Below are 27,734 nucleotides of genomic sequence, written 5' to 3' on the forward strand. Positions count from 1 at the left end.
TCTGGGATGGCATTCTTGCTGCGGCAACGCCACCTACATCGGCTATAAGTAGCAGCAAGAAGTAGTTCCGTCATTTCCCCCCTGATGATGGTTTCTGACAGACACCGAAACGTCGGAAGTAAGTTATTTTCTGGTTGTGCTAAAAGAACCTTACTATATGAATAATTGCCAACCTGATGAAGTTATTCACGGTGGCAGAAGCTACTTTGTAAGTACCAGAAAAAGAAACACTTTTGGTACAGTGCTAAATCATAGAAGAAATTTTGAGGAGAGAAGATTATGATGCTAAGCACAACAGAATTGTCGACAGGCCGAACGTGATATTACTACCAGGAAGTTTGCAGACTATGAACTAGAACTAGAAAGAGAACTAGAACTGCAGTAGTAGTCTGTAGTTGTTTTTTTTCTAAATCAGGTTCGTAGGGCCTGATGTTACCACCATGGTGATGAAGAGCGGCCCATAGCGATAACTGTAGCAGCATCTCTTCTCCCTAAGTCAGAAACATCAAGCTTAAGCAAGCTTGACTTCACTGACTCAATAGGCGAAGCAGGGGTTACTAGGCTGCTCGGGAAATTCCCTACCCCATTTTGACCATCGCACCATCGCACATGTGGCGAGTTCTTTACGTGCCCGGGGTGTGGCTCTCCCCAAACACGGGACCTTCATTTAACGTCCTATCCGAGGGGCGACTCATTTTCACTTGAGTAAAGTGAGGAAAGTCGTGTAAAGTGCCTTTCCCAAGGGCACAAGACCGGCAACACGGCAGGCGGATTCGAACCGGTGACCTCTCGGTCACGGGCCGAATACACTACCACTGTGCTACGCGGCCCCACATCTAGTACAGTACAGATACAGATTGAACAACAGTCCATATGAACTGCTTACGTGGTGTTAGCACCGCTCCGGGACACACGGAGTTACACGTGACCCCACTTCCTGCCGTTTCTAAGGCAACGACCTGCCATACAAACAATATTCCTATTAACCCACGCATACACAGCGAGATGTACTGTAGAAAATATGTCAAAATTAAAAGTTTCCAACTTGTGAACGATTGTTGTGTCGACTATACTTGATACATATACTGTTCAAACTCATGTCTGGAGTCCCGGGGGCTTCAAAATTTACCCACAATTCATATTGCTGCGTATGCGCAGTTTGATTCTTCAAACAGCATATACCTGTTAATAGGTAACAATATCTTAAGTATCATCTACTAAAGCAAAGTCAATTATGTATCTATTAATTAATTTATCTATTTCTATATTCTTTAACCAGGGTAACTGGCTAAGCACTGGAAATAATTTGTCTGTGTGTGTGTGTTTACATATTATGTAATTTTTCAAAATCTTTACATGCATGTGTGTGTATTTTTCGTTTTCGTAATTTCCAGATAGACAACGACAGTGTGACTAAAAGTTATGTGTGTGCTTTGTATATAAAATTCACCTTTGTCAGTCCATTGACACCATGTTTCGCTGACACGTACGCACATTTCTCCACGGACGCTACCAGCCCGTGTACCGAAGAAATATTAATGATCCTTCCCCATCCTAAAAATAGAATTTAGAATTGACAATAAATTTTGGCGATGCCTCAGTAGTGCTCCTTATAAAGAAATACAACGATCGACTTGTAAACATTCTAAAGATCCGACATCAATAGCAAATTAAATGACTTTCAAATAGAGACTGATATTTATTCTTAAATGTCACATAAGTGTCAACTAGCTAGAGTACCTTTCGCTTTCATGGCTGGAAGGAGGTGCTTAATTATGAGAAACGGAGCAGTCAACATGGCGGCCATCATGGCGTCCCACGTTGCCAAGGGAAACGACTCGATTGGTGACGTGTGCTGAAATCCTGCAATAGACAAGTTTGGTTGTATAAAGCATTGTATTGCTCATCTTTGAAACATTCGAGATAAACCCACTTTATTGAACCCGTGGCCTTAAGTGCAGATTAATGACTTCTTCTATCACCTCTGAACTCTACTTCTTGTCACTGTCGCAAGTCTAACCTTTGCAATGACGTTATGTTCTACTCACTTCCTTCCTGTCGACAGACATCATAGAAAAATTATACACACATGACACACAGCAACACAAACACACGAGCAAAAATACAGGCAAGGCATCCTTATATCCAGTCAAAGATTTTGTCAAAGAATTGAGTTTGCAGTGAGGGAACTACGATCAAAACTTGAAAGTTCATCTGTGTTGGTAGAGGTCATAATTGAACTAATTTAACTGTAATGTCCAACACAAAAATTGGACTCACCCAAATTTTCGACTGAACAGCAAAACTTGTCTTTGTTAAGGAATGAACCATGTACTGCTGTCCTCTACATCAGAGCTAGCTTTACAACTATCCCTGAACATAGACGGTGGGGGCCATAGACTGCAACCTAAACCTACGATCCACTGCTTATTGAGTCACGTGTTCTATCTGCATAACGTGACGTCACGACAGCAATGGATGGTTCATGCTTTGACAAAGACTGGTGCTGTTCAGTCAAAAATTTGGGTGAGTCCAATTTTTGTGTTGGATACTACAGTTAAACTAGTTCTACCTACCTACCTACCTAGTCCCTTGACCTCCAGGTCGTTGGAGGGACAAGGTAGACAAGAAGATCGAGAGTTGCCTCCAGGTTCTTCTATCCCTAGCCAGGGTTATCCTCTCCTGTAGGCTGAGGCCCGTCCAGCCAGCGATGTTATCCTGCCAAGCTAGTTCAATTATGTACAAACCTACCTGCATTGTTGACTACAATATCCACCCCATCCGCACAGTGTTCTCTTGCCATCGTACACAGTCTTTCTACATCTGTAGGCTTTGTCAGGTCCGCTGGGAAGTACCTGGCTGTTATACCGGCGTACTTTCTGTAAAAGTGAACCATATGAGGTTTATCTTTCCCACTGTATGTGTTGTATTTGTTTGTATTGTATTGTATACCTGTTAATCTGCGCCATGTCCTGACACACTTGGTTTGCCATGTTAAGTTCAAGCTGCATATATTGACACTCAGATCTATTTGATTGACAGGGAATGACTATGGCTCTTTTTCGTTGAATATTGTTGTTTCGTGTACGTTTTCGAAGTTTGTCCATAAATACTGGACCTCACTCTAACGTCCTATCAATGGAGCCTTTCTAATTATGAGGAAATGTACTTTTGAGCTGTGTTTAGTAAGAAAGTGGTGCATAGTTTTTTTTTGCATGGATACAACATCGAGGCATTTTGCAATTTGAGAAAAAGCACTTCAGCAACCTAAAGTAAGTACGTTCCTAAAGGTTTTAAATCAACAACCACAAGGCGACCATGCTACCATTATATAAACCGCTACTTCACCTTTATTCGTGGGGTAACCTATACCCGTTGTTTTTGAAAGCTTGGCATTATCGTAATTGCAACATTTTCGATGTATAAAACTAGTATTGAAAATTTTGCAATTTGAGACCATCTTCTGACGAGTTGATATCACTATCAAAATAGCCTTTTTAAAAAGAAAAACAAGGCGTATACTAGTATGTTATCCCGCGAATAAAGGTGAACTAGTGTTATATCAGCATTATTCTTTTATATAAAAGCAAAAGCTGTTTATTAACTAGCAAAATTGATATTTGTATATGGGTGGAGATAAGAAAGAGGCTCAAAGAGTTAGAGAGAGTCTGTGGGTGTCTTAGTGTTTTTGTGTGACAGAAAGAGAGATCAATAAGAGAGGAGTAAGGCCACAGCAAGTAAATTTTATGGATGACATCAGCGCGCGCATTAATTTTTGGCTGATTTCAGAAAAAAAAGACAAGATTTTTTTTCTTCGGAGATGGTCAACATGACGAGAAAGTATCAAAATGGGCAAATAGATCTATGTTGTGTTGTGGGCTAATGGTTGTACTTGTAGAAGTGACACTAGCCAGGTAGCCGTAACTGTAGTTATATAAGTGAAACTAAAAATTTAGTTAGATAGTTGTAAAAATGGCTCCAATATGGAAGCCATGAGTGTTGTTGCCATGTTGGTAAGTGATACCAGTCTACCACACTGGTGTCACCTTTACCACACTAGTACACGTCTTGAATACAGAAATGAATGCCTTGTATGCTGTGATACCATGTTTCGTCGCTTCAATCCGTTTGTTTTTACTTTTAGTGCGTATAATTGGAAAATTTAGCCATCTTGTTTTTTTTACCCATCTTGTTTTTTTTCCGCCCTATCTCACTATTTTTGCCGTCTGCAGAGGATGTCATCCATAAAATTTACTTGCTGTGGCCTAAGGAAAGTAACATAAAACCAACCGGAAGTCTGCTTGAAGTTCAGCTAAGACCTTGTCGTCTGCAAAGCCGGTGTAGATGATGTCACATCCGCTGGCAGCCAGAGCCCGAGCTATCCCCAGCCCAATACCGCTGGTAGACCCGGTCACTAGGGCCGACCTACCCCGCAGGGGGGCTGACTGACTTCCCATGCTCCTGTCAATGCAAACCCGAGGGATAGACCACAGTAAGTCAATATTATCAATTACATATTCCGCTGTCTTCATATTTAGTGAGAGGGGGTAAATAAGCAAGATGGTTAAAAAAGAAAACAAGATATGTAAATTTAAAAAAATAGTCACCTTAATCATCGTAACAAGAATTGAAACGACAAAACAAGATATCACAGCCAATAAGTCTTGTAGTTAAACGTATTAAAGATTTGCATAAACTGGCACTGGTGTGATATCTGGTATTAATTACCAAATTGACAACTAGGAGTATGTCTACTATATTGGTGCCACTTTTACTAATATCTAACTAGTTTCACTACAACTACGGTCTTTTATTCTTGTTCCTTACTACTGACACTTCTGCAAGTACAATTAAGGTATACCACATGATATTTTTCCCGTTTTGGTACTTTCTTTAATGCAATTTTCCTCTTTTTTAAAAATTCAATGTCTTAAACTCAACAGATCCGTAGGACACAAAAGCAAGACGAAACCAGCCTTTGTTGCAGGACCTTTCCCAGATAACACATGGTAACTATGTCTGTCTAGTTTAATCTAGAATATTTTATGTAATCTTATACTTAGGCCACAGCAAGTAAATTTTATGTATGACATCAGCGCGCTCATTAATTTTCGCCTGATAAAAAAAATCCTCTTGGGGATGGTTAGATAGACCAAAATTGGCATACATATTGTGTTGTAGCCTAATATTTATACTTATAGAAGTGGCACTAGGGAGGTAGCCATGACTATAGTCGCAGAAGTGAACCTTGTAAGATAGTTGTAAAAGTGCCACCAATATGGAAACCATTTGTGTAGTTGCTAGCTTAGCAAGTGATACTAGTCTACTACAATAGTGTCACTTTTACTACTATTAGTTTCACTTCTTTAATACAGGAATGAATGCCTTGTTAGTTATGATGTCACGTTTTGTCACTTCAAATCTGTATACGACGTTTATGGTGTCTATTTTTGAAAGTTAGCTATCTTGTTTTTTTTTTACCCTTCTTGTTTTTTTTTTTGCGCCTTATTATTTTCCCACTCTGCATAGGGCGTAATCCATATAATTTAATTGTTGTTGCCCAATAGCAAAATTGTACACTACCAAAATACCTTTTCTTGCTTTCAGTTTTTTCTTATACACAGACATATATACAAATGATTTCTTATTTCATTTCCTTGGGTGAAACTAGGTCGGAGAACACGAAATCAGCTCGCCTTACGGTCAAGTTTGACGTATGAACGGACATTTTAAGAGATATACGGACAAATTTTATGTATCCTATTGAACGATTTCAGAGATCTAATGTAGGGAGAGCGAACTAACTTGGCAAAGTAGACCTTCATTCGGTAAATTACATCATTCATTATCTTGCTGCTTCAGTAACCTGAAGTGATAAATAAATTCATTTAAGAGTCTTTGTCACTGTCAGCTTAACATTAGCTTGTGTTCACTGCATTTCCCAGGTCTTTCCTGAGGCCCCGTCCATCTTGACCAAGATCGAGATAAGAAAATAAAACCACCAGAAGGACGAAGAAAATGACACAAAATAACGACACTGAATACAACATACATCTGCTTAGAGATGGAATAATTTTGAGCTTCGTGCACGCATATACAGTGCCTCGTGCGTTCACAGCAAATTTCGAACACAAATTGTCCACAAGTAGAGCAAGTTTGAACACAATACCTTGCCTTGGCCATACGAATAAAGGACGCCATATTTGTAACAACTGCCGTTGTTGTTGGAGGAGATGGTTCAAAGTCCAAAAGTTAACTATCAAGTTCAATGGCTCGAACTTCAGCGAAATTATTACCTAGACATACTGCGTTTCACATGAATACCACTATAGGGCGCTTGTTGACACAAAAAAGAGAGATACAGCCTGTTGTGTACATGTTTATGAATCATTATTTAGCCATGTCGATTTGATTATATGGACTACATTATCTACGAGCCAAACAGAAAAGAAAGAAGCAAAATTATCCAACCTTTACTTCCAACCAGAGGCTAAATTACGTCATTCATTATCTTGCTTGTTTATTATAAAAGTTCGGTGACCTGATAAAGCCTTGACAGTGGAACGTTGGCATTGCTAAGTGCTCACTGTATTTCCCAGGTCTTTCTTGAGCTCACCCTTCCTCTTGGGCAAGAGATAAGAAGACAAACCTCCAAAAGGACACAGAAAACGACTCAAAATCACGACATCCAGCCTACTTGGAGATTGACCCATATATACAGTGCCTACGTGGCACATAAACATAAAGTGCCCACAAATATAGCAATTATGTACGAAATACCTTGCAAACTCCATACAAGTGATTGTCAGCGTATGTCAAACAACAGAGGCGGCGGCACCATTTTTTAGTTGTGGGGGCGAAAATTTCTCATATCATGATCACTAAATCGAGGGCCGAAGGCCCGAGGCGTCGCGCCGGAGGCGCGACCCTTCTAGGGGGGTCCGGGGGCATGCACCCCCGGAAAAATTTCAAATCTAAACCCTCTGAAACGCTATTTTCTGTATTTTGAGGGGCAAATTTTGCTGCCAGACTAAGCTAACTTCAATGACATTTCTATCAAAAATACACATAGTTTTAGCTTAGGTTATTGAGGGCGACACCCCTAACATATTTTCACTATCTCGAGCGGCGAAGGTACGAGCCGTTGCAAGGTAGGTTCTGGAAATTTTTGAAATCTAGACCCTCTGAAACGCCATTTCCTGTATTTTGAGGGACAAATTTTGCAGACAGACTAAGCTGAATTTAATTAAACTTCTAGTAGAGAAAACGATTTTTGAGGGCGACGACCCACGCACCAACATATTTTGCACTACGTCGTCGTGAGCCCCGAAGACGCAAGCCGCCGCAAGGGAGTTTTGGAGAAATTTTTAAATCAGGACACTTTGAATGCCATTTCCTGCATTTGAGGGGAACATTTTGCTTGTAAACAAATCTAAGTTTGATAATAAAATTTCTACTAGAAAAAGGTCGTGGGGGACGATGCTCCGGTAGCATTTTCCCACCATGTCCAATGCCGACGGCGCGAATCCTCACAAGGGAGGTCCTTTGAAATTTTGAAATCTGGACCCTCTGAAACGTCATTTCCTGCATTTTCAGGGCTACATTTTGCCAGTAGACTAGCGAGATTTGATGAAATTTCCATTAGTGAAAATATACACAAGGGTTTCAGCTTGATTTTGAGTGTTTCAGCTTATTTCATCGTGGGGGCGACGCCCCCACGACCTATTTTTTGTGGGGGCGGCCGCCCCCACTGCCCCCATGGTGCCGCCGCCACTGAACAAGGGATTTCTTGGCCAGGCGAATAAACGACGCCATATTTGTAACAACTCTCGTTGTTGTACACGGATAAAGGTGCAAGGTTCAAATGTTACCTTTCAAGTTCAATGGCTCGTGATATGGTAAACAAGACAGACATCTTGCACTTCACCTAAATACCGCTAGAGGGTGCTTGTTGCCAAACCAACTAAAGAGAGATGCCATGTGTACATGTTAATTTTTAGTTTTGAGCCCGCATTTGACCACCGTGATGAGAACGGTAAAACTGATACGAGCGTGCGAATAAAAAGAAGGTTTCTTCAAATAAAGAAAGTTCCCTTCAGAAGGAAATTTAGGTGGTCACGAAGGTTTGATAAATGAGTAAACACACAATAGTATATGTATGGCATAAAAGGCAGTAGATTTTTCATTTAGTTCTTTCAGAGCTTCTTCTTTCACTTTGGAAATAACTTGGCATTCTCTCGGATTAGCTTACGTTTTTAATTTTTTTCCAATTTACTTTTTAGTGTATATATTATGTTTATTTCACAACTGCTTTGTCAAAAATCCATTCGGCTCATATGTTGCAAAGTGATAGTACTTTGTCCCAAACCCCTCAAAATAGCTTTCTTTTAGAAAAAATTCCTTGTTGCCATGGTAACGGACAAATACAGTTTTCTGGCGTTTTTCTCGAATTTACGCAACAAAAAAACGGAAGTCATTACACTGTAAGGCATTGTCACTGCAATACATTTAAACTTATCGTCAAAACCAAACATGATCTAAATAGACCAACATTTTGGCTTTATAGGTTAAAGATTGATGACCTGTAAATCGTACAGAGTAGTTGCATTCATGAAATATATTGCAAAAGAATATTGAAAACGTACTTTAATGTCATAGAAGGATATGGTCAATGCAAAGATTAAAGGAGAAGAATTGAAACGAACAAAAATAAAAATAAAATCTATTCTTCGGTATACCATACTCCGTGTGCTCAGTCATATTTTCAATCTTCTTGGCTACGTAGATTTAATAATGAATGCAACTTTTTTCTTAACTTCCTTTTTATCTGTCCCACATTGGTTTTGGTGTTCCCAGAGTATGTCATTTATAATTAAACCAATGTGGCCTTGTATTTGAAAACAATCAAAATCATATAATAGTTAGGACTGCATTTCTTTATTCAGATTTGATATATTTTTCCTCTATGCTAATTTTCGTCATGTTTCCGATCTCGATGGGGGATTTTTTTCTTCCAAATTCGGCAAAAATTAATGAGAGCTGTGGCCTAACTGCATTCTTTGACCTCAATATATTTTTTTACGTTGTTCGGGGTACAGCATGTTTGTTGCAATATGTGTTTGTTGCAATATTTTGAGATACATTTTTCTTTATACATGTACATATGTCATGATTATCTTGAACAGTAGCATATTTGTAGACCAATGACAGAAGACGTTTCACTGCGCTGTCCATCCCCCGTCAATGGAGAGTACGGATCCTGTCATCTGATTGGCTGCTTCCGAGCAAAGAAAGTTGACCATATTTCCGATCTGAAATAAAGGGAAAAGAATACATACGAAAAAAATTACTATCATTTTAACATGGCTAAGTACGCTAGTGATAGCCTGAGTATCATCCTCCGTAGTAACCGCTGGTTCTCAACTTTCTCTTCCTTCCCACTTTTAGTCATCTTCCTCCTTTTCCTGCCGGTGTTGGTCCTCCCACTATCCTTGTCTTTCTTTGCCTTTTTGTGCTCCTCTTCTTTTTTTTCCCCCATCTTCTTTTCCCTTTCTTTCTCTTCCCGCCTTTTCTCCCCTTTCTTTTCTCCTCATCCCCCTTTCTGTTACCTTCTTCCTTTCTCTCCCTTCCCCTTTCCCTCCCCTCCCTTTTCCCCTCTCCCCTCCCCGTTCTCGCCTTCCCTTTACTTTCCCCTCCTTTTTCCCCCCCCTTCCTTCCCTCCCTCTCTCCCTCTCCTCCTCTCTTCTCCCCCCCCCCTCCTTTCCCTTTTCCTCACTCCCTCCTTTTTCCCCCACTTTCTTCTTTGCCCCTCCCCCTCTTTTCCCTCTCTTCCCTCCTTTCTTCTCCCTCTTTTCCCTTTCCCCTTCTTCCCCTCTTCCCTTCCTTCTCCCCTTTACTCCCTCCCCCCCCTTTCTTCCTCTTTTTCTCCTTCCTCTCTCCCCTTTCCCCCTTTTCCCCCCCTCTTCCCGCCCCCTTCCTTCTTCTCTCCCTTTCCCCCTTCTCCCCCCTTTCTCCCTTTTTTCTCCTCCTTTCTCTTACCCTCCCCCTTCCAGGCGCACATCCGTAGGGCGGCACATTTCATGAAAATGCATGGCACCATGTTAACACAAGAAGGATTTTGGCCTTAAAACCTGTGTAGAAATCGTTATTTTGAAATACAAAAGCAGTTATAGAAAACAGTTTTCTCTCATGATACATTTCAACTCTACGCCATTCTTTTCTTTGAAATCTTTATTAACATACCACGTTGCAGACATTTAGTTATGTCTGAATTGTGTTGGTATTTACATGTGCTCCTCCAAGGAGAAATACACTATAAGTTAAGTACATCAATTTTAAAAGACAGCATTCTTCAACATCTTAATTGCTAACAATACGATTTTTATCACGAATAAGGGACCATTGGTCTTAGACTACATATCACAATCGAGGCAGGTGTTCGGTTATTATGGACAGACATGCACAATAAAATAGACGATATAATTTGTTAAAAAAAATTGGGCAATACATTCTACCTCAAACGTTTCCAGATGGCGTGAGTTCACTTCTTTCAACAGCACATTCCCACAAGATCAAGTAAGTATCGTCTGGTGTTGAATATTGCAACAAATGAGAAGCTTTTGTTACTGTTTATTATAGTTACCTGTTCAGGAGTGACGAAGCCATGAGAAGGCTGCTTTCTTGACAGCAGCATGGTCTACGAGAAAGGACGACAAAACTTTTCAAAGCTGGTGCAGATTTAAAGGTATCTTCAGCGTCAAGAAATGACATATGATGCTTTGCATTTGTTTTGTCCACATTTTGTTGTAAAACAGGAATTTTTTGTAAGACAACGCAACGATAGTGTGAATGAAACAACACAAAAACACATAAAAAAGAAAGCATTTATAAGATCTTAAGCTGCCAAGTTGAATACCAGGAACGCAAAATACCTTAGCGTCTTTCCAATCCATGTTATGGTCTTTCATTAGTTTTCGGATTTGGTTTTCAACAACTGAAAAAGAAATTATGTGAATATCTATAGAGTTATAGCGTTTGCATTCATAGAATAACAAGGCTTTACGTCAAAGTACACGACGTGTTTTACCTGCCGAAGTTACAGTGGCTATAATTTTACTTGTTATTCTACGCAATGCAGCTAGGTGTCGCTGCTGAAGCGTGCAGAATGTGATTGCAAACGTGACCCTCAATACAGAAATTGAAAATAATTTGTAAGATCTCTGTCTAAGATAACTCTGCTTTTTAGCTTTTATCTAACATAGTACCAATAATCTGTTTTCTGTGAGTTGACCTGGCGAAATGTCATCACATTGTACTCTAGACATTGAATTATGATCGTCTTGATGTATACGGCCTATCTTTTCCTAATCTAACTATGTTAAGCTAAGGGCACAACCCGCCGTACGTGCAATTTGTCCGTACGTTTTTTTTTTTTGGGGGGGGGAGGCTACGTCCGCCACGTATTTCTGAAAACGTTCAGGCTGTACGGGACAGGCGAGTCGCCCGTACTGGCACGTACGGGAGGCGAATCCGCAGCCCGATGGCACATAAAGTTTTGCCTGCACGTAAAGTTCCACGCCGTGTCTGCGTACTCCCAAATCCGTCGGATTCCCTACGAGTTCGTACGGAGGCGGTACTTACCACTTACGGATCTCAAAAGATTGCCCACGTTTTAGCACGTAGACATCACGTATTTGCACGTACGGGCTGGTTGTGCCCTTGTTAGCTTAACGTATCTACGCCCTGTCTTGCAGTGGATGGATGAACTGCTTACGTGGTGTTAGCACCCATCCGGGACACACGGCGTTACACGTGACCCCGCTTCCTGCCGTTTCCAAGGCAACGACCTGCAACACATAAAATCTTACGGTCAATCAACTAGTCCATGCATGCGCAGTGAAATCTGTTGTGGGTAATATATCACAACTGAAAGTCCCTAACTTATTAATGCTTGTATACGTTTCGTGGAGTGTATTGTTTACGTTTCTAGGGCCTTGAACTATGACACGTTACCCACAATGCATATGCGCAGTGTGATCTTAATTAGCTTTTATCTTTTAATGCGTGAGAGTAAGAAAAGGTGCTGTTGGGTACAAAGTTCTGTGGAGTCAAATACATGCAAAAATGTTGAACGTTGACGTAAGTACACCTGACTTTCTTTTACTTTGTTTGTGTTTTTACATTTGTGTGATTTTGACTTTATTCAGATCCACTTTTAGCTATTACAACATTATGTTGCCAGCTATTCTTCCAGTGGTCTACATAAAATACATTAATACACGCACAACATTACATACATACAAAACATAATATGTACATTGCAAACTATACAACTGAGAGAAAAACAAGTTCATTTAGTAACTGTGTTCCAGTGGCAAGCCATACGGTAAAGGAAGCGCTTCCTTTCTGCATTGGTCCTAGGTTTTGACAGTTTGATGCAGTTTGTTGTTGTTGACCGCTTTTTTTTCACCGACTGTTGGTTGACTGGAAAGTGAGTTGGGTGTGCAGTGGTTTTGGTAGTCCTGTGTTCACTATCCTGCAGAATGTGGCAAAACTTCTTTGTTGTATTCTTTCCTTTACTGGTGACCAACCTAAGATGTGTAACCTTGTTGCACTGCCCGTCTTGTTATCACATCCAAGGGCAAACCTTGCTGCTCTGTTTTGTACCACTTGGAGACGTTTGATGTTCTTGACTATGTTCGAGTTTGCACGTGTAAGTCTTTTTATCAGCTTTAAAACAGAAAAGAACAGTGTGGCACAACACTTATACGCAGCTCTGGTACTGTGTAAGATCAAAATGGTTACAACAGAACCTCGTGTAAGATTTACCTTTGTCAGTCCATTGACACCATGTTTCGCTGACACGTACGCACATTTCTCCACGGACGCTACCAGCCCGTGTGCCGAAGATATATTAATGATCCTTCCCCATCCTGAAAATAAAAGTTAGAATATGGTGAATTAATTGAGGTAACGCCTCAATGGTACATCTTATAAAGAAGTAGAATTCTTGATATGAAAATCCCACACAAGACAGATTCAAACCCTTAAAAACTCCACAAGATGGAATGGGTAAATAAATGAATTATTCCTAAGATTCCTACAATCTTAAAAGGAATGCTTAGCCAAAAAAACAACATTACAGCGCAGAAAATCTTGCAATTCGAAGCTGATATTTATTCTTAAAGGTAACACGAGTCTTCAGGTAGCCAGGGTACCTTTTGTCTTCATGGCTGGAAGAAGGTGCTTAATTATGAGAAACGGAGCAGTCAACATGGCGGCCATCATGGCGTCCCACGTTGCTAGGGGAAACGAGTCGATTGGGGAAGTGTGCTGAAATCCTGCAATAGACAAGTTTGCTTATAGTGTAGTTGTAGCTACAAATCATTCATAACTTGGGATATAGGAGAATTCTTGTACCCAACCAGGATGTACTTACTTGCTTACGTTTCGGTGTCCATCAGACACCTTCCTCAGAGCTACTGACAGGAGTTTTGCTTCTCGCCGCTATATGTAGCCGATGTAGGTGGCGCTTTTGTGGCGAGAACACTATCCCAAAGGTGGCCAAGTTTGTATCCCCCTCGTCCTACATCGGCTACATATAGCGACCAGAAGCAGAATTCCAGTCAGAAGCTCCGAGGAAGGTGTTTGATAGACACCAAAACGTAAGCAAACCGGTGCATCCTGGTTGTGTACAAGCATTTTTCTATATCCTATATTCTACCAACCTGATGAAATTATTTTCGGATTCAGGATATAGTTTACTTTCCTGGTACCGGTCACCGAATGCCACGGACTCAGAACTTTGCTTCTTGTCACTGTAAGTTTTCTTTTTTATGAATCCATCTTTGCTCTTACTTCTTGCCTCTCTTATGACAGTAAATTGAAATAGATAAGGACAAATATCATCTCAAACATACACACCAAAACAAACATGGAACCTTATATTTCATAAAATCATGACGTTGGTCACTAAAACTAAGGGCACAACCCACCGTAGGTGCAATTTGTCCCTACGTTTTTTTTTTGGGGGGGGGGGGGGAGCCACATATTTCTGAAAAAGTTCAGGCTGTACAGGGCAGGCGCGTCGCCCGCACTGGCACGTACGGGGGCGAATCCGCATGCAGCCCGATGGCACACAAAGTTTTGCTTGCATGCTAAGTTCTACAGCGTGTCTTCGTGCTCCAAAATCTGTCGGATTCCCTACGAGTTCGCATGGAGGCGGTACTCACCGCTTACCAAATGATTGCCCACGTTTTGGCACGTAGACAGAACGTATTTTCACGTACGGCGGGTTGTGCCCTTATTTAGAGAATAACAATTGTCCTGCCTGCGTTGTTGACTACAATGTCCACCCCGCCCGTACAGTGTTTTCCTGCCTCCGTACATAATGTTTCTATATCTGTAGGTTTTGTAAGATCCGCTGGGAGGTAAGTGGCCTTCACACTGGTGTATTTTCTGTGAAGATAAGAATATACAAAATACTTAAGTTTTTTGTTCTATATAGCTACAACTGACACTGTTTAATATACAATTATAGTGTAAATAAAATTAAAAGATTGGTATCATTTTCAGAATATAAAGGAAAAGAGAAGTACGAAAAGGCGGTAGAAAAAAAGAGGAAAAATGTAAGCGAAAGCAATAAATCTTCATGAATATTTGAGTGAAATAATAATCATAATATACATAGTTTGCAAGAGAAAACAAAAACTAATTAATTAGTATGCAAGTAAGATTTTCTTTTAATCAGGGAAAGGCAAAATTTGAACTTGATTTAGAGAGATGGATAGAGATGGACAGAGAAAGTGATAATTATGAAATTGAATTTCAATCGAGTCGTTCGTTTGCTTATATATCAACGAATATGGAAAGGGGTATCCGCACTACTCAAGTCCTAATACTCCTGTCACAATATCCACGATCTTCGGGCGTATCGATGGAAGATGGCCATATTTAAGATCGAGAGAGGGTTGCGCGCATTTTTCACCTGAAAACCGTCCCTGTCACATATAAGCCATACTTTGTACCATTTACAAGTGTTATGCAATAAAGTTATTATTATAAGTGAGGCTCGGGCGATTGCCGAAGACTCGTCGTCCGATCGATTTTCGCCAAATGTGACAGGGGTATAACGGCAGAGTTATGTTTAATATAAAATGGTTCATGGTTCTGAGAGAGAGACAGAGAGAGAAAGAGATGGAGAAGAACAAACTGAGAAGAAAAAAATAATAGATGAAACCAACCGGAAGTCTTCCTGAAGCTCAGCTAAGACCTTGTCGTCTGCAAAGCCGGTGTAGATGACGTCACATCCGCTGGCAGCCAGAGCCCGAGCTATCCCCAGCCCGATACCGCTGGTAGACCCGGTCACTAGGGCCGACCTACCCCGTAAGGGGGCTGGCTGAGTTCCAAGAAATCTACAAAATAATACAACCCAAGGGATATATGTATGATCAAGTATGTACTCTGATGACAATGGTGATAGTTACCGTAAATGCATTTAAGTTCGCGGCGGTTTAAGTTGAATAACGATATAGATTCTTTTGCTATTTTGAAATTTGAATCCTGAATTCAGTTGAAGGTAATAGATAGAGCAAGTTTGCTATAATTTGCATTTTCTAGATCGTTTTTGAGGTACCCTGTCCTCTTGGCCACGACATAAGAAGACAAACAACCAGAATGACGTAGAAAATGACTCAAAATCACGTAATACACTGAGTACACTCTTACATCTGCTCGGAGATGTAAGGATTTTTGGCTACACGCACCAATATACATTGCCTACGTGCGGTAATGCACGCAAATACAACTCGTCCACACCGAAAGCAAGTATCCGTACACAATACCTTACACACTCCGTACAAGTTGCTGGCAGCGTATTACGAAGAAGGAATGATGTCTTGGCCAAACGAATAAAGGACGCCATCTTTGTAAGAACTGTTGATGTAATAGACGGGACGGTTCAAAGTCCAAATGTTACCTAGCGAGTTTTTATAGACCACATGTCATTGACATGATTGACTAGATATCGTGCGCTTCACCCCTATACCGCTAGACGGCAGTGTTATCACGTCAATAGAAGGCCAGGAGAAAACAAAAAACGCACGTTGGCGAGGGTACGATGCCTCCAGCTGTGCATGTTTATTAATTATTGCGTGTCCCAAGAAGTGCAAATATAGAAAAGCAGCGGGCTCCTTTCTAGGCACTGAAACACCAGTGCTGATAAGTCTGAAGTGATCACCAGCACAGAAAATCCAGTACTAATTATAAGAGAGGCAGCTTCAGCATTGAAAACCCTCCTGTCGGCACTGGAAATCTGAGTGCTGAGAGTTAATCACTCACTCACTTACTCACTCACTCACTGACTCACTCACTGACTCACTCACTCACTCACTCACTCACTCACTCACTCACTCACTCACTCACTCACTCACTCACTCACTCACTCACTCACTCACACATTCACTCACTCACTTACTCTTTTTCCTTAATCATTCACCCACATTATTTCTACCGTCCATGCTTTTTTGGCAAAATATCTTTTCGGGTCATTAATTAAATCACTGAAGTTTGTTTTTCTTCTCTTTTCAACTTGGCTTTAAAAAAAAATAAGAACGTTCACTAACTGCAGATTATGTGGTATCATCTTTCTGTACAGACCGCCTCCACTGTGGATACATACTGAACGTTCCCCCGTCAAAACTCCGACTTGGCAAACACAAGTCAACCACTATGTAAACCGGATCTATCCAAGGCTCGGAGAGTGTGACGTCATTGTTTCTTGGGGGACTTGCTTTTCTTGCAAGCATGATGCAATAAGCCACGAGTTTACGTTTCCAAGTATCGCTACAATTTTGCGCCAGAGTAAGTAATTTCTATGTACATTTAGTCACAAAACGTCAAAACATTACAAATTCCGTTTCCATCTAGAGTGGAAATCGTACAGATACAGTGATAGTACTCCTGACCCCGGATGTAAAAACAAGGTGTGCGTGGCCAAATCTGTTTCTACTTCCGGTTGAAAACGTTTGTGTTATTGATTTTGGCACACTACATCCTAGTATAAAAGAGTTTCAGCGTTTTGGTATTTTCTCATTTTTTTTACAAGATGGCGGCCCTGGTAAGACGATCGCTTCAATGCTTGGTGAGACTGCAAGTTGAACCTAAAGGATCTTGTCTTATTGTCTCAAGGTAAGTAAAATTCAGTACAGAGAATCCGAGTTTTGTTTCATTGTTTTAAGCTTAGCAAAGGACGTCCGGATATCTACGAGTTGAATGTGTATAACACAAACACAAAACCCTGTATATAGCTAACACAATAAATTATTACTATGAATGTTGCATTTGAAATTCTGCCAATTAAAGTAAAGTCAATGCCTTTTTTTTGCAATTACTTGATATTACGTGTTATATGTTGAACGTAAATACTTCTGAGATGTTTGAATAACCTTGTCTAAAGTTGTTTGTACTGTAAATCTCTAAGAGTGATGCAATACTTTAAAAGTCAGTTGCAAACTGTACAGTACGCCTGATGCAATAGTTTTAAAGGCACAAGCTACGTGGAAAGTACATAACGGTCCAGGGAGTCAGTGAGGGTGGTGCCCGGGTGGGTATTGGGTGGGGCAGGGGCTAGGTGCTTATGTTATAACCCCCACCCCACCCTACAAAATTGTTTATGCATGTTTTCTTCCAAAATATTGCGAGTGTGTGAATTTAGTCACGAATATCCCCCTCACACATATTCAAAATGTCTTTTCTGTTGTTGTTGTTGCTTCGCCCATTTCCGTCCGGTAGACAATCGTTGCCATTTGAAAACCGACGGTCGAAGCCATATCCATGTAAAAATAATAACATTTATGTAGAGGAGGGTGGGCAAAACGTGCAAACCGTGTGGCAAGCAACACTGCTGTACGACAGTACCAAGAAAATGGCGAGAAAAACAGTGAAAATGAAAATGCACCTGTCCAGCTCAGGTTCAAAATCGAGTCAAATAAGCCTTATTCTAAAGCCCTATTCCTCTACGAAATATAGTATTGACGAAGCCTATTAATAGTAGTACACAATTCTATCATTATGAGATATGACATCGACCATTTTAATGCAATTGGGAGTTCATAACAACAAAGCGGACAGGCCCTGTGACTATTATTGATCGGTCCCTGAATTGTTGAGACACCTGTCGCGCGCCGAGCTGACATTTTGCAGTATGAACTGGTCTCTGGGGATCGCGTAGTGGTATGAAAGAAAGACAGTTAGTTACACGTGTTGTTTTTGTGATAAAACGACCGATACAGACATCGCACCGTAGGCATGTGTCCTTTTGCCGAACATTTCTCGCGCTAAATTAGCCATTACTGTAAAAATGTCAACACACATAAGCATTTTACGAAAGCCCTCGAGTATTTTTGCAGGTATAAAAACGAAGAAGTGGGAAAGTTTCGCTGCTATCGACTTTATTAGCTGGAGAACGTGTGTAACGCTAACTTATATACAAACATCTTTTATTCTTATACATATACATATACAGGTACTTAATTTGTTAGTGGTAGCGCCCAATTTGAGTTTGTATTGGACTTGAATGTACAAAAATTGACTCTTGTTACTTCTATCAAAATTTCATGCCTTCATTCCATACAATTTTACATAAAGACTGGCTACCAGTGTGTTTTGAAAAATTTAGTGCAGTGTGCTCTCGGGCCCTTTTTACTTGTTATGTGTTATGCACAGTCTGTTCCGCATAGTTTACTCGAGCAAGCGGCTGTGTAAACATCAACCGGATGTTACCAGTTGTAGGGTCAAAGGTCAGATAGCAACAGGTGTCATGGCACTTTCTTTGTGCCAATGACCTTAGAATACCTACTGTATGCTGGTTAATGTAAGAAAAACTTGAAGCTCAAGTCAACAGGTTCCTGAGCTTATTCGGATAACCGTAACACAACACTTTTCAGATCCCCAGTTATTCGTTGTTTCATGATCATTTCGGATAAAATGCGATAAAATATGTGTTTTCGTCGATCTACAATCCTAAGTTGCAACAACAATACAAAATTGCAACTACAAGTGCATCTGTGTTTATTTTCTAATTCTTCTATGTGCTCTTCTTTGATTCGTACGGAAACAATAGTTCTAAGATATCTTACCTCCTTTTCTCGTATATAATTAATAATTCTAACTCTTAAATTATGTAAGAAAAGTTTTACCCGAATCTATTGATCACTTCCAATAACTACGCGTACGTTGAACGTGAAAACCATTTGGAAAATATATAACCGCGAAAACGTAGCACAAAACGTATCTGTGTCAAGTAATACAGAACTTGAAATTTAGGACCGCAACTATCATCAGCGCTACCTATAGCTGCAGTGCTATGTTATCAGTATTGCCCTAAGTGAGGAAGGTGACAGACCATCACCAAACGTCGTTTATGGCTTAAAGCATTGTCTTTGTCGTGAATCAAGAAACTGTATTGACTAAATATGACGTATTTCAGACACATGTCGCAGGGAGACAAGCCCCTGTCCGGTAAGTCGGCCCTGGTGACCGGCTCCACCAGCGGGATCGGACTGGGCATCGCGCGGGCGCTGGCCGGTAACGGCTGCAACATCGTGTTCACCGGGCACAAGGACGAGGCCGGCATCCGGGAACTTCACCAGGAGTTTACCAGGTAGGGGAGGGGGGCATGGAAAGTGACGAAAATGCATTTTTTATGAATTGGTACGTTAGTATGTTTACTGATAGCTTGATTAATTGTTTTAGTGATGGCAACGACCCAATTCTTTGAAACTACTTAAGTTCTCTCTCTCTCTCTTTTTCGGCGCCCCCCCCCTCTCTCTCTCGTTCTCTCTCTCTCTCGTCCTCTCTCTATTTTTTTCGCCCTATCTTTGTCTTCTTTTGCTGCTTACCCCTAAATTCTCTTCATTTGTCTCTATCTGGCCTTTTCTTTCTATGTCTTTAAATATTATATGTGTAAGTTGTAACTGTGCTGTATAATGAACGCACGTTACTACATATTACAATATTTTGTGAAATATTATTTTCGTCATTATGTATCGCCACTTGCGTCTAGATATTCTGCTCATACAAAAATGAGAAAAACCCCTATTTTATCACATGTTTACAACATGATACAGAATTACGTTTTTGCACTGTTGAAATCTTTGTAGACAGCACAAAGTGAAGGCTAACTACATCCCTGCTGAGCTGACCCGGTCTGGTGACATTGAGAAGTTGTGTCATGAGACCATGGCGTACTATCCGGAGGGTGTCAACATTCTTATCAACGCTGCAGGTACGGAGTTCTTAGTCACAGCACTTACTCTCTGCCCCGGGGGCTATCTACCACTCAAAAATCATGACCACAGCATGTCCAGAACAAGACATATAAAAAATTGAGTTTCCGCTGCAATACCTTAGCAAGCCGCTACTGGGCCCATTATCGAACTTGACCTTTGTTTTCCCGACCCCTACCCATGGCCACCTACCAAATATCATCATGATCCATCCAAGGCTTCTTGAGTTATGCTGTTAACACACAGACACACACAGACACACACACACACACACACACACACACACACACACACAGACACACAGACACACAAACACACAAACACGCCCAAAACATAACCTTAGCCATTCTGGCAAAGGTAATGAACTTAAATAGAGCAATGTTTTCTGACTAAATTGTGGACACTTGATTTGAAATGGCTCATGATAATTTACCATTTTTTCAATACTTTCAGGAATTCAGCACGTGTGTCCGATTGAGAAGTTTCCCTTGGAACGCTGGGATACCATGATGTCCGTTATGCTGACTGCGCCGTTTCAAATCATCAAGCATCTGCTGCCCGCCATGAAGACAAAAGGTAACGCTCAGGAAGGCTGACCTATCCCAGATGCGTTCCATCCCAGAAGCACTTCTGGGATAGAAGCGCATCTGGGATGCAACAAAAGTCCTCAACAGATTGAACCGAACATGCGTGACGAGAATTATTGCAACAAAATGCATGAACTTGAGTTCTCATACTTTCGCCAAATGGTTTAAATCTTTTAAAAAAATGAGGTATCTTTTCATTTGATTGTGCAAATAAGGTCCAGATTTACATAATTTTGTCTCGGTCGAGCTTCCTTTTTATTCAATAGGCACAAGCCCAAAGTATTAAAGTGTTACGATTGTAGAGAATGCCAATTTTTAGTGTTTTAGTGAAATTGAAAATTCTCTGCAATTCACTTGTCTACAGCATGGGGGCGCATCGTTAACGTGTCCACTGTGCACGGCTTGGTGGCGTCTGTGAACAAGTGTGCGTACGTCTCCGCAAAACATGGGCTAAACGGACTCACCAAGGTGGGAAAGACTACATTACAACAATTCAAAGAGCATTACTTGCTTGTATGCTACTGCTGTTGTTATTGTTACTTAGTACCTTCGTGAAAATGGGACGACATCGCTTTTGGTGAGGGTGCACGTTTGCAAGTTCGTGTTTAGCCGGGGTCACACGCGCGTATATATTCAAGTCCGTTTGAGTTCCGTACGGATTTCTTAGCCACTACCAGGCTCAGCAGGTCGCTGGAAAAATAGTAGAAATTGGAATGATATAGACACATAACATTTCAGAGGAGTTAGCTGTCCGATGAGTTTGGTTTGCAACCTGCTTACTTCGGTGGCATGTTACTTGGCTAGATTTGTCCAATTTCTATCACTTTCCGGCGACCTAAGGAGCCTGGGAGAGGCACCCTCCTACACAGGGACATCAAACAGCCAAACCGCCTGTCTGGTTGAACCCTGCTCTTTTAACCGTCACTCTTAGTTCCTGTGGCAGCACCCCTCCCCCCAAACCAGCTGTCAGCCAATCAGAGGATAGGCTTTCCGTTTACAAAAGCCGGGTCTCGCATATATAAGGGTAAGCTCATAATATCTATAAGCAGGGCGGTCAGGAACTAAGGGTGACGATTGAAAGAGCAGGACACATCCAGAGAGACAGTTTGGCTGTTGGATGTCCCTGCGTAGGAGGATGGGTATACGGACCTCAAACGGAGTTGGATATATACGTACGTGTGAACGTATACATTTTGTCATTTCGATTAAGTAATGCGCATGGTCCAGAGAGGCTGCGTGTTCCAGAAACATTGACAGGAAGTTAGGTCAAAGGTCCCAAAAAAAGCCGCAAATACATCTGCAACAAGGCCACAGTAAGTAAATTCTATAGATGATATCCCCCGTAGAGGCAAAATCTAACTCAAGAACATGAAAAAAAAAAACAAGGGGGTTTTAGGAAAAATTATCATAATGTGAATCAGCACTGATGTTGCAACTTTCCTTTTGTTTACTTCACGACATAGGTCGTTGCCCTGGAGACGGCAGGGACTGGGGTCACGTGTAACTCCATATGTCCCGGATGGGTGCTGTCTACCAGTAAGTTTCATTTGAATAATCTTGTTCTATATATCACCGTCATTGTAATCAGTTCCTTCGGTTGGTTTTAAAGACCCATTATTATAATATCAAGGCAGCATAAAAAGTAAGCTTTCTATGTTCAACCTATGAGGTTACGCTCGTATCAACACCATAGCACTGCTTATCTGGCTATCCTGGAGTGGTCATATAAAAAATAATATTTCGGAAACAGTAAACAGTATGTTGTTTATACCAGAAGTTGTATTTTGAGATGGTTTCAGACACCCAGAAAATCTTCTGTTCGCAAGGATTTGAAAACACGACTTGACTTAATGTAAGCAAAAAGTGTTGATCTTAAATTGTCTATTCCGGAATAATCACATACACATGTTTACGTTTGTTTTCTAGTGATGGAGCAGCAGATAGCCCAAGCTTCTGCGGAAAACGGCGTATCCTGGGACGAAGCAAAGGTAAGTTCTATGTCTATCCTGAAAAGTGACGGCTAAGTTGAAAAGAAACAATAGCCGACGTATGAGCGTCACGTTAACTTTGATTCAAGAACTTACTCAATTTCGATCTTGTTTTCATTTTTGTCAAGTTTCGTCAAGTTACTTGTTTAACAAATTTCGTCAAGTTACTTTAATTACTAAGTTCTTCGTACGAAACCGTTTCGTAAAGTTTCATACCATTTGGTCAAGTTTCGTCAAGTCACTTTTTAAAGAAATTCGTTAAGTTACTTAATTACAAAGTTCTTCGTACAAAACCAAGTGTTTAATATATAACTAACCGAAGTCACAGTGACCATCTGTCACCTTACTCAATGTAATGCCTTGGTCTTCTTCGAGCTGAAGCCAGGTTGTTTAGATGTAGCGTAAAGAATGCAATAAAAAGGGTGACTGAGTTTCATCGCATGTTCACGCTGCAGCAGCGACACCTAGTGATACCTAGCTGAAGTGCAAAGTAGAAACAGTCAGTATTCGACGAATGAAGATGGCTGACGGTCATCAATACACCTTTCTCACGCGGCGGCCATGACAGATCGAAGACGAGGTCAATGAGGCAAACAGACAAAACTTATTTCTAAAGTCAGCTGCCATTTAGTTTTCACCCAAACCACACAAATTTTCACAATATAAGATCAAGTAATAAATATTATAACTGAAAGATATAGCAATTTAGAGTAGCGTAGACTGATCCCATAGTCCCTTAAGAGATGCAAAATAAAAACATAATAATGCAAATATTTGACGGACACACAGCCATTCTTTTATTGGTCTATTTCCTAATTGCCAGGCTATCTTTGGTTGAACTGTTAATTATGATGGACAGTCTTTTGTTTGCCTCATTGGACTCGTTTTAGATCTATCATGGCCGTCGCGTGAGAAAGGTGCATACGTCGGCTAGGTTTTAACACTCAAGTGTGTACAAATAAATGAATTTCTAATCCATATTTTTCTGTTTCTAACCAACAGTGGTTACTGATATCTCAAAAGCAACCATCAATGCAGTTCGCCACGATTGAGCAGGTACCACTGTTAACAACACTTTAACATCTGCTTTGGATCTATGTACTGTAACTTACTCTGAATCTTCAAATGTTTCATCATGCGACCTTTGATATCTTGAAATGATAATTTGATATTCGATCAGTCTAAAACTGTATCTCCGTAATATATTTACTCTGACCCTTACTCTAATGAAAATTGGCCTGCGGGCCGATTTGAACTTTCATGAATAAACAAAGCTTTATTTCCAGCCGGCATCCGTCCTTCCGTCCTTTGACAGAATCTTGAAGCTGGGGATGGACAAAAAATTTGCCAATTCCGCCCTCTGACGGACCAAAATTTTCCCCACAAAATGAATGAAATAGCAGTTCTTAGGGTCTAGATTTCAAAATGTTCCTGAGGAAGCATGGCCCGGACCCCTTTGGACCGTCGCGCCTTCGACAGGATTTCCATTCAAAATCCAGGGGATAGGAAAAAATTCAGGCTGTCTATAGCTAGAAAACAAAGAAGCAAACATGGACTGTCCTCTGTTTCAGGTGGCAGCGTCAGTGGTGTACCTGTGCTCTCCGGCCGCTGACCAGATGACCGGCTCCTGTATGACCATGGACGGAGGCTGGACGGCGCAGTAGTACGGACAAAACATGTCCGATACAAGTGTTGGTCAAAGGGCTAGCCAGTCTGTCAATGGTTGTTTTTACTCGACATCTAATTGTTATTGAAATTTAGATGGAACGAAAGTTTTAGTACGGTATCGAAATAGTTTAGGTAGCCATATCGCAAAGAAAAAGAATTATGTTTTAACAGTAAGACCATGTTAAGTCAATTATAAAGAGTATAGTCTTCAAAACATAATTTCGGTCGGCGAATAAAAATGTTTGACAGAAAATACATTCATAGTGAAATGTAAGGGGTCAGGAAGGTTGACGAATTAACCAGAGTATATAGTGTAGAGAACAGTAGAATTTCAAGTTTTGTTCTTTCACACCTTGTTCTTCGACGTTGGAACTGACTTCAGCATTCTACGACATTAGTTTTGATTCCCGATTTTTCTTTATCTTCATGGCATATAAATTCATAAATTTGCCCATTAATTTTGCAAGTGCTTAATACGATTTTCAAAATGGTCGAAGATTTTTTTCTAGACCGACGAAAGTGTGAGCGGATGTCATCTGTATAATCGAATCAGCATAGCCTAAGTTATCAGTCGGTTTAGCGGTACAGTGTGTTTTCTGTCTTTTCGAATAAACAAGAATGCAGTCAGAACAACATTTTATGAGTGAGAAAAATAAGACGTTTTCACAGAAAGTTGCATTGAGTTAGTCAAGTAGTCTCTTCAGTGTAGTGCCCTTAACTTTTCGATTGTATTCTTCGCATTTCAATCAATTAAAAATCTCCCAAAACATTGGAGGATATTGAACCTCCAAAATGTTTTTATAGTGTCTGGTTTGTTCATTTATTTCGCATTGATGTATTGGGTAACATTACATGTACTTGTCATTTCTGCTCACTGTAAGTAAAAATGATAGGTATAGAAAACTGCGAAAGCACAAAGATATCAAATAGAACCTAAACCTCCGAATGAATTAATAACCTCTTTTATCAAAAATTAACCACATTAATAAGAACGAATTCTTGTCATGCATGTCCTATACTAACAACTCTGAACTAAGCTTCCGATGATACCATCCTCCCAATCATTTCCTGCCACTGACAGTGTATATGTATAACTAAGAACACACAAGAACAAGACGCACCAATCGAAAACCACCGTGCATGGACAGAAAAGGGATACTTTTCATTCATTGCTATAGCAGACCGACCCCATAAACGTACTTAAACGAAAAAGGTGCAGTACCACCATATTCCGCAAGAGGCACTTCACCACGATCATGCAGACAAAATATCAACTGTATGTACAAGCTACCAAACACTGTATCCTCTACAGTTGTCGTGCAATAAAGTTCTTCTTCTTCTTCCTGCTATCTTGCCCATGAATTATGGAATCTATTCAGAAAAGGTGGTAAGAGTTTGGTTTTACCGGAAGATGAGCTTAGCCTATCTCTAAACGACATAATTAGCGGAGAGTTGCATAATTTGTCTTCCTTTTTATTTTCTCGCAAAAGACGCTCAACCGCGAATGATGAACGATTATTACAGAAGAAGGCTGTTTTGGAAACATGTGTGGCCAACGATAAGAAGCTTATAACATCGCATGCCTGAAACAAATCCCAATTTTACGTCTTCAACATGTCTAGAAAGGTTTAGTTACCACAAAGCTTGCAGTATGATGTATATTTTGTATGGCCCCCTCTCCACAGTCCACTAGACGGCGATCGCGCTGCGCTCTCCCTGCGACCCAAAATAGGATATGTGTATCCTTCGCTTTCACACTGGGTATGTTATACAAAACGTAGAAGTGTGGCTGAGAAGACAACGAAACACACAAAATGTTAAAAGATTCGTTTCTTTCTTACATAATTTGTTGAGCGATATGTCAAATTTTAGGTCGCATAGAGAGAGAGAGAGCGGCGAGTGTGCCGTCATAGTTGAAAGAGGAAATAGTATTACTTACTCAATACACCCTCACACTCAGGGTTGACAATCACGGCAAAGCCTATGATATCACCCCTGACAACTCAGCCACAGTATTCGATTATTAGGGGTGCCTTGCTTATGAATATTAATGAGCTTGCCCTTATATGGGCAGTCAGCCGTTGGGGATCGGGCGTTGGCATGGTGAGCAAACAAAGTCATGGTAATACGTAACATGATTGGCTGATAGCTTCCCAGCGGCCTTTGCGAGACAGCTTGCGACAACAACAAGCCCAAGAAAGGCCTATTCTCTGATTGGTCGACAGCTTGTTTGTGGCGACAATCATAATAGCCACTAATAGGGCATGGGATAGCAGGGCCCCATAAGGTAGTGCCGTTGAGGACCGGGCGTTAGGAGGATGACTCAATACAGCAAGGCAAATTTTGTGCTACTGAGCCGTCAACTTTTTTCACAAATGATGAAGTTCACGGTTTTGAGTAAACATGCACAAAGGCGAAATGTGAAGGCTCCTTTATTTTTTTTAACAATAAGCTCTTTCACACTTCACAGTACGCATGCGTAGCGACTGGAATTGTGGGTAATATGTCAAAGGTGAAGGCCCCTGAGTTGCCCCTGATTTGCATAACAATGTCCAGAAGTGTTTCCATATGTCCCAGGGGTCTTTACCTTTGACATGTTACCCGCAATTCCTGTCCTACAAATGCGTGAAAGAGATTTTAGTTATCATTATCAAGAGCGTAATTGAAAAATGACCATGCCCAGTTCGATTTACCTAACAATGTAACTTGTGTTGTTTATATCTCAAGTTAAAATCATCAAGACTGCGTAAAATAGTTTTTGCATTTGGCAAGATCATACATCAATTTTGTACAGTGGATGAAATCATAGAGAAACTAGAGTTCGGCGACCTCATACCTCCATGAAAATTTAAAGCTTTTGTAAATTTCATGCAATTGACTAACACATTAACATAATTTATGCATGGCGTTGTTCAGCATTGGCTAACGTACACATGTCACAATTATAAAATTCCCATTATTAATCATAAAGCAGTTTTGCAATTTTTACATAAATTATGCAAATAAGTTGCCATTACCATATTTGGTATCTGCTTATATTCCACCTATCATAATTAACATCTGTTACATGTATTAAAGTCTAGTTATTGAAAACAACGGAATTATACAATTTCCTCATTAATTATGCAAATCAACTCCTCATTTGCATACCATGTATATCATTATGAACATCTTTGCCTAGGTGCCCGCATGCCTAATATGATGCC

General features: G+C 40.6%; 3 protein-coding genes across 6 annotated transcripts in view; 1 reads left to right on the plus strand and 2 right to left on the minus strand.

Moving 5' to 3' along the window:
- LOC118406820 (D-beta-hydroxybutyrate dehydrogenase-like) overlaps positions 1 to 6,272 on the minus strand; it is an 8,425-nt gene extending 2,153 nt beyond the window's left edge. The window contains exons 1-6 of one of the 2 annotated variants that reach the window (XM_035807163.1): positions 6,170 to 6,272; positions 4,291 to 4,461; positions 2,752 to 2,879; positions 1,741 to 1,863; positions 1,451 to 1,554; positions 887 to 959 (exon numbers count right to left, since the gene is read on the minus strand). In XM_035807163.1, coding sequence (XP_035663056.1) covers positions 887 to 959; positions 1,451 to 1,554; positions 1,741 to 1,863; positions 2,752 to 2,879; positions 4,291 to 4,461; positions 6,170 to 6,201 — 631 coding nt within the window. In that variant the 5' untranslated portion in view covers positions 6,202 to 6,272. Of the gene's footprint in view, positions 1 to 886; positions 960 to 1,450; positions 1,555 to 1,740; positions 1,864 to 2,751; positions 2,880 to 4,290; positions 4,668 to 6,169 lie in introns of those variants that run through there. The other variant, XM_035807162.1, reaches the window with a different exon arrangement.
- A 2,356-nt stretch (positions 6,273 to 8,628) lies between these two features.
- Positions 8,629 to 15,995, minus strand: LOC118406822 (D-beta-hydroxybutyrate dehydrogenase-like). 2 transcript variants are annotated; one of them, XM_035807164.1, is made up of 9 exons: positions 15,843 to 15,995; positions 15,243 to 15,413; positions 14,330 to 14,457; positions 13,218 to 13,340; positions 12,829 to 12,932; positions 11,774 to 11,846; positions 10,932 to 10,993; positions 10,643 to 10,696; positions 8,629 to 9,311 (listed from the first exon to the last, which is right to left on the minus strand). In XM_035807164.1, the coding sequence occupies exons 1-9, from the start codon at positions 15,920 to 15,922 to the stop codon at positions 9,219 to 9,221; spliced, it is 888 nt and encodes a 295-aa protein (XP_035663057.1). In that variant the 5' UTR covers positions 15,923 to 15,995; the 3' UTR covers positions 8,629 to 9,218. The 2 variants fall into 2 exon arrangements, with proteins under 2 accessions (XP_035663057.1, XP_035663058.1); XM_035807165.1 differs by lacking the exon at positions 10,932 to 10,993.
- An 800-nt stretch (positions 15,996 to 16,795) lies between these two features.
- Positions 16,796 to 25,331, plus strand: LOC118407014 (D-beta-hydroxybutyrate dehydrogenase-like). 2 transcript variants are annotated; one of them, XM_035807426.1, is made up of 10 exons: positions 16,796 to 16,860; positions 17,105 to 17,187; positions 19,487 to 19,660; positions 20,160 to 20,284; positions 20,739 to 20,861; positions 21,237 to 21,340; positions 22,336 to 22,408; positions 22,799 to 22,860; positions 23,863 to 23,916; positions 24,432 to 25,331. In XM_035807426.1, the coding sequence occupies exons 2-10, from the start codon at positions 17,105 to 17,107 to the stop codon at positions 24,522 to 24,524; spliced, it is 891 nt and encodes a 296-aa protein (XP_035663319.1). In that variant the 5' UTR covers positions 16,796 to 16,860; the 3' UTR covers positions 24,525 to 25,331. The 2 variants fall into 2 exon arrangements, with proteins under 2 accessions (XP_035663319.1, XP_035663320.1); XM_035807427.1 differs by lacking the exon at positions 16,796 to 16,860 and adding an exon at positions 16,964 to 16,982.
- Positions 25,332 to 27,734: the final 2,403 nt, after the last annotated feature.

The sequence above is a fragment of the Branchiostoma floridae genome, chromosome 19 (assembly GCF_000003815.2).
Source record: "Branchiostoma floridae strain S238N-H82 chromosome 19, Bfl_VNyyK, whole genome shotgun sequence".
NCBI lineage: Eukaryota > Metazoa > Chordata > Leptocardii > Amphioxiformes > Branchiostomatidae > Branchiostoma > Branchiostoma floridae.

Coding starts and splice junctions, on each gene's coding strand:
- LOC118406822 (XM_035807164.1), bottom strand. CDS start 15,922: ATGGCGTCCTTTATTCGTTTGGCCAAGACATCATTCCTTCTTCGTAAT. Junction 15,414..15,842: donor ACTTGTACGGAGTGTGTAAG/GTATTGTGTACG, acceptor ATTATTTTGTAG/ATTTCTTGGAACTCAGCCAG. Junction 10,994..11,773: donor CGGATGGGTGCTAACACCAC/GTAAGCAGTTCA, acceptor TTTCTTTTTCAG/TTGTTGAAAACCAAATCCGA.
- LOC118407014 (XM_035807426.1), top strand. CDS start 17,105: ATGGCGGCCCTGGTAAGACGATCGCTTCAATGCTTGGTGAGACTGCAA. Junction 22,409..22,798: donor CGGATGGGTGCTGTCTACCA/GTAAGTTTCATT, acceptor TTTGTTTTCTAG/TGATGGAGCAGCAGATAGCC. Junction 23,917..24,431: donor AGTTCGCCACGATTGAGCAG/GTACCACTGTTA, acceptor CCTCTGTTTCAG/GTGGCAGCGTCAGTGGTGTA.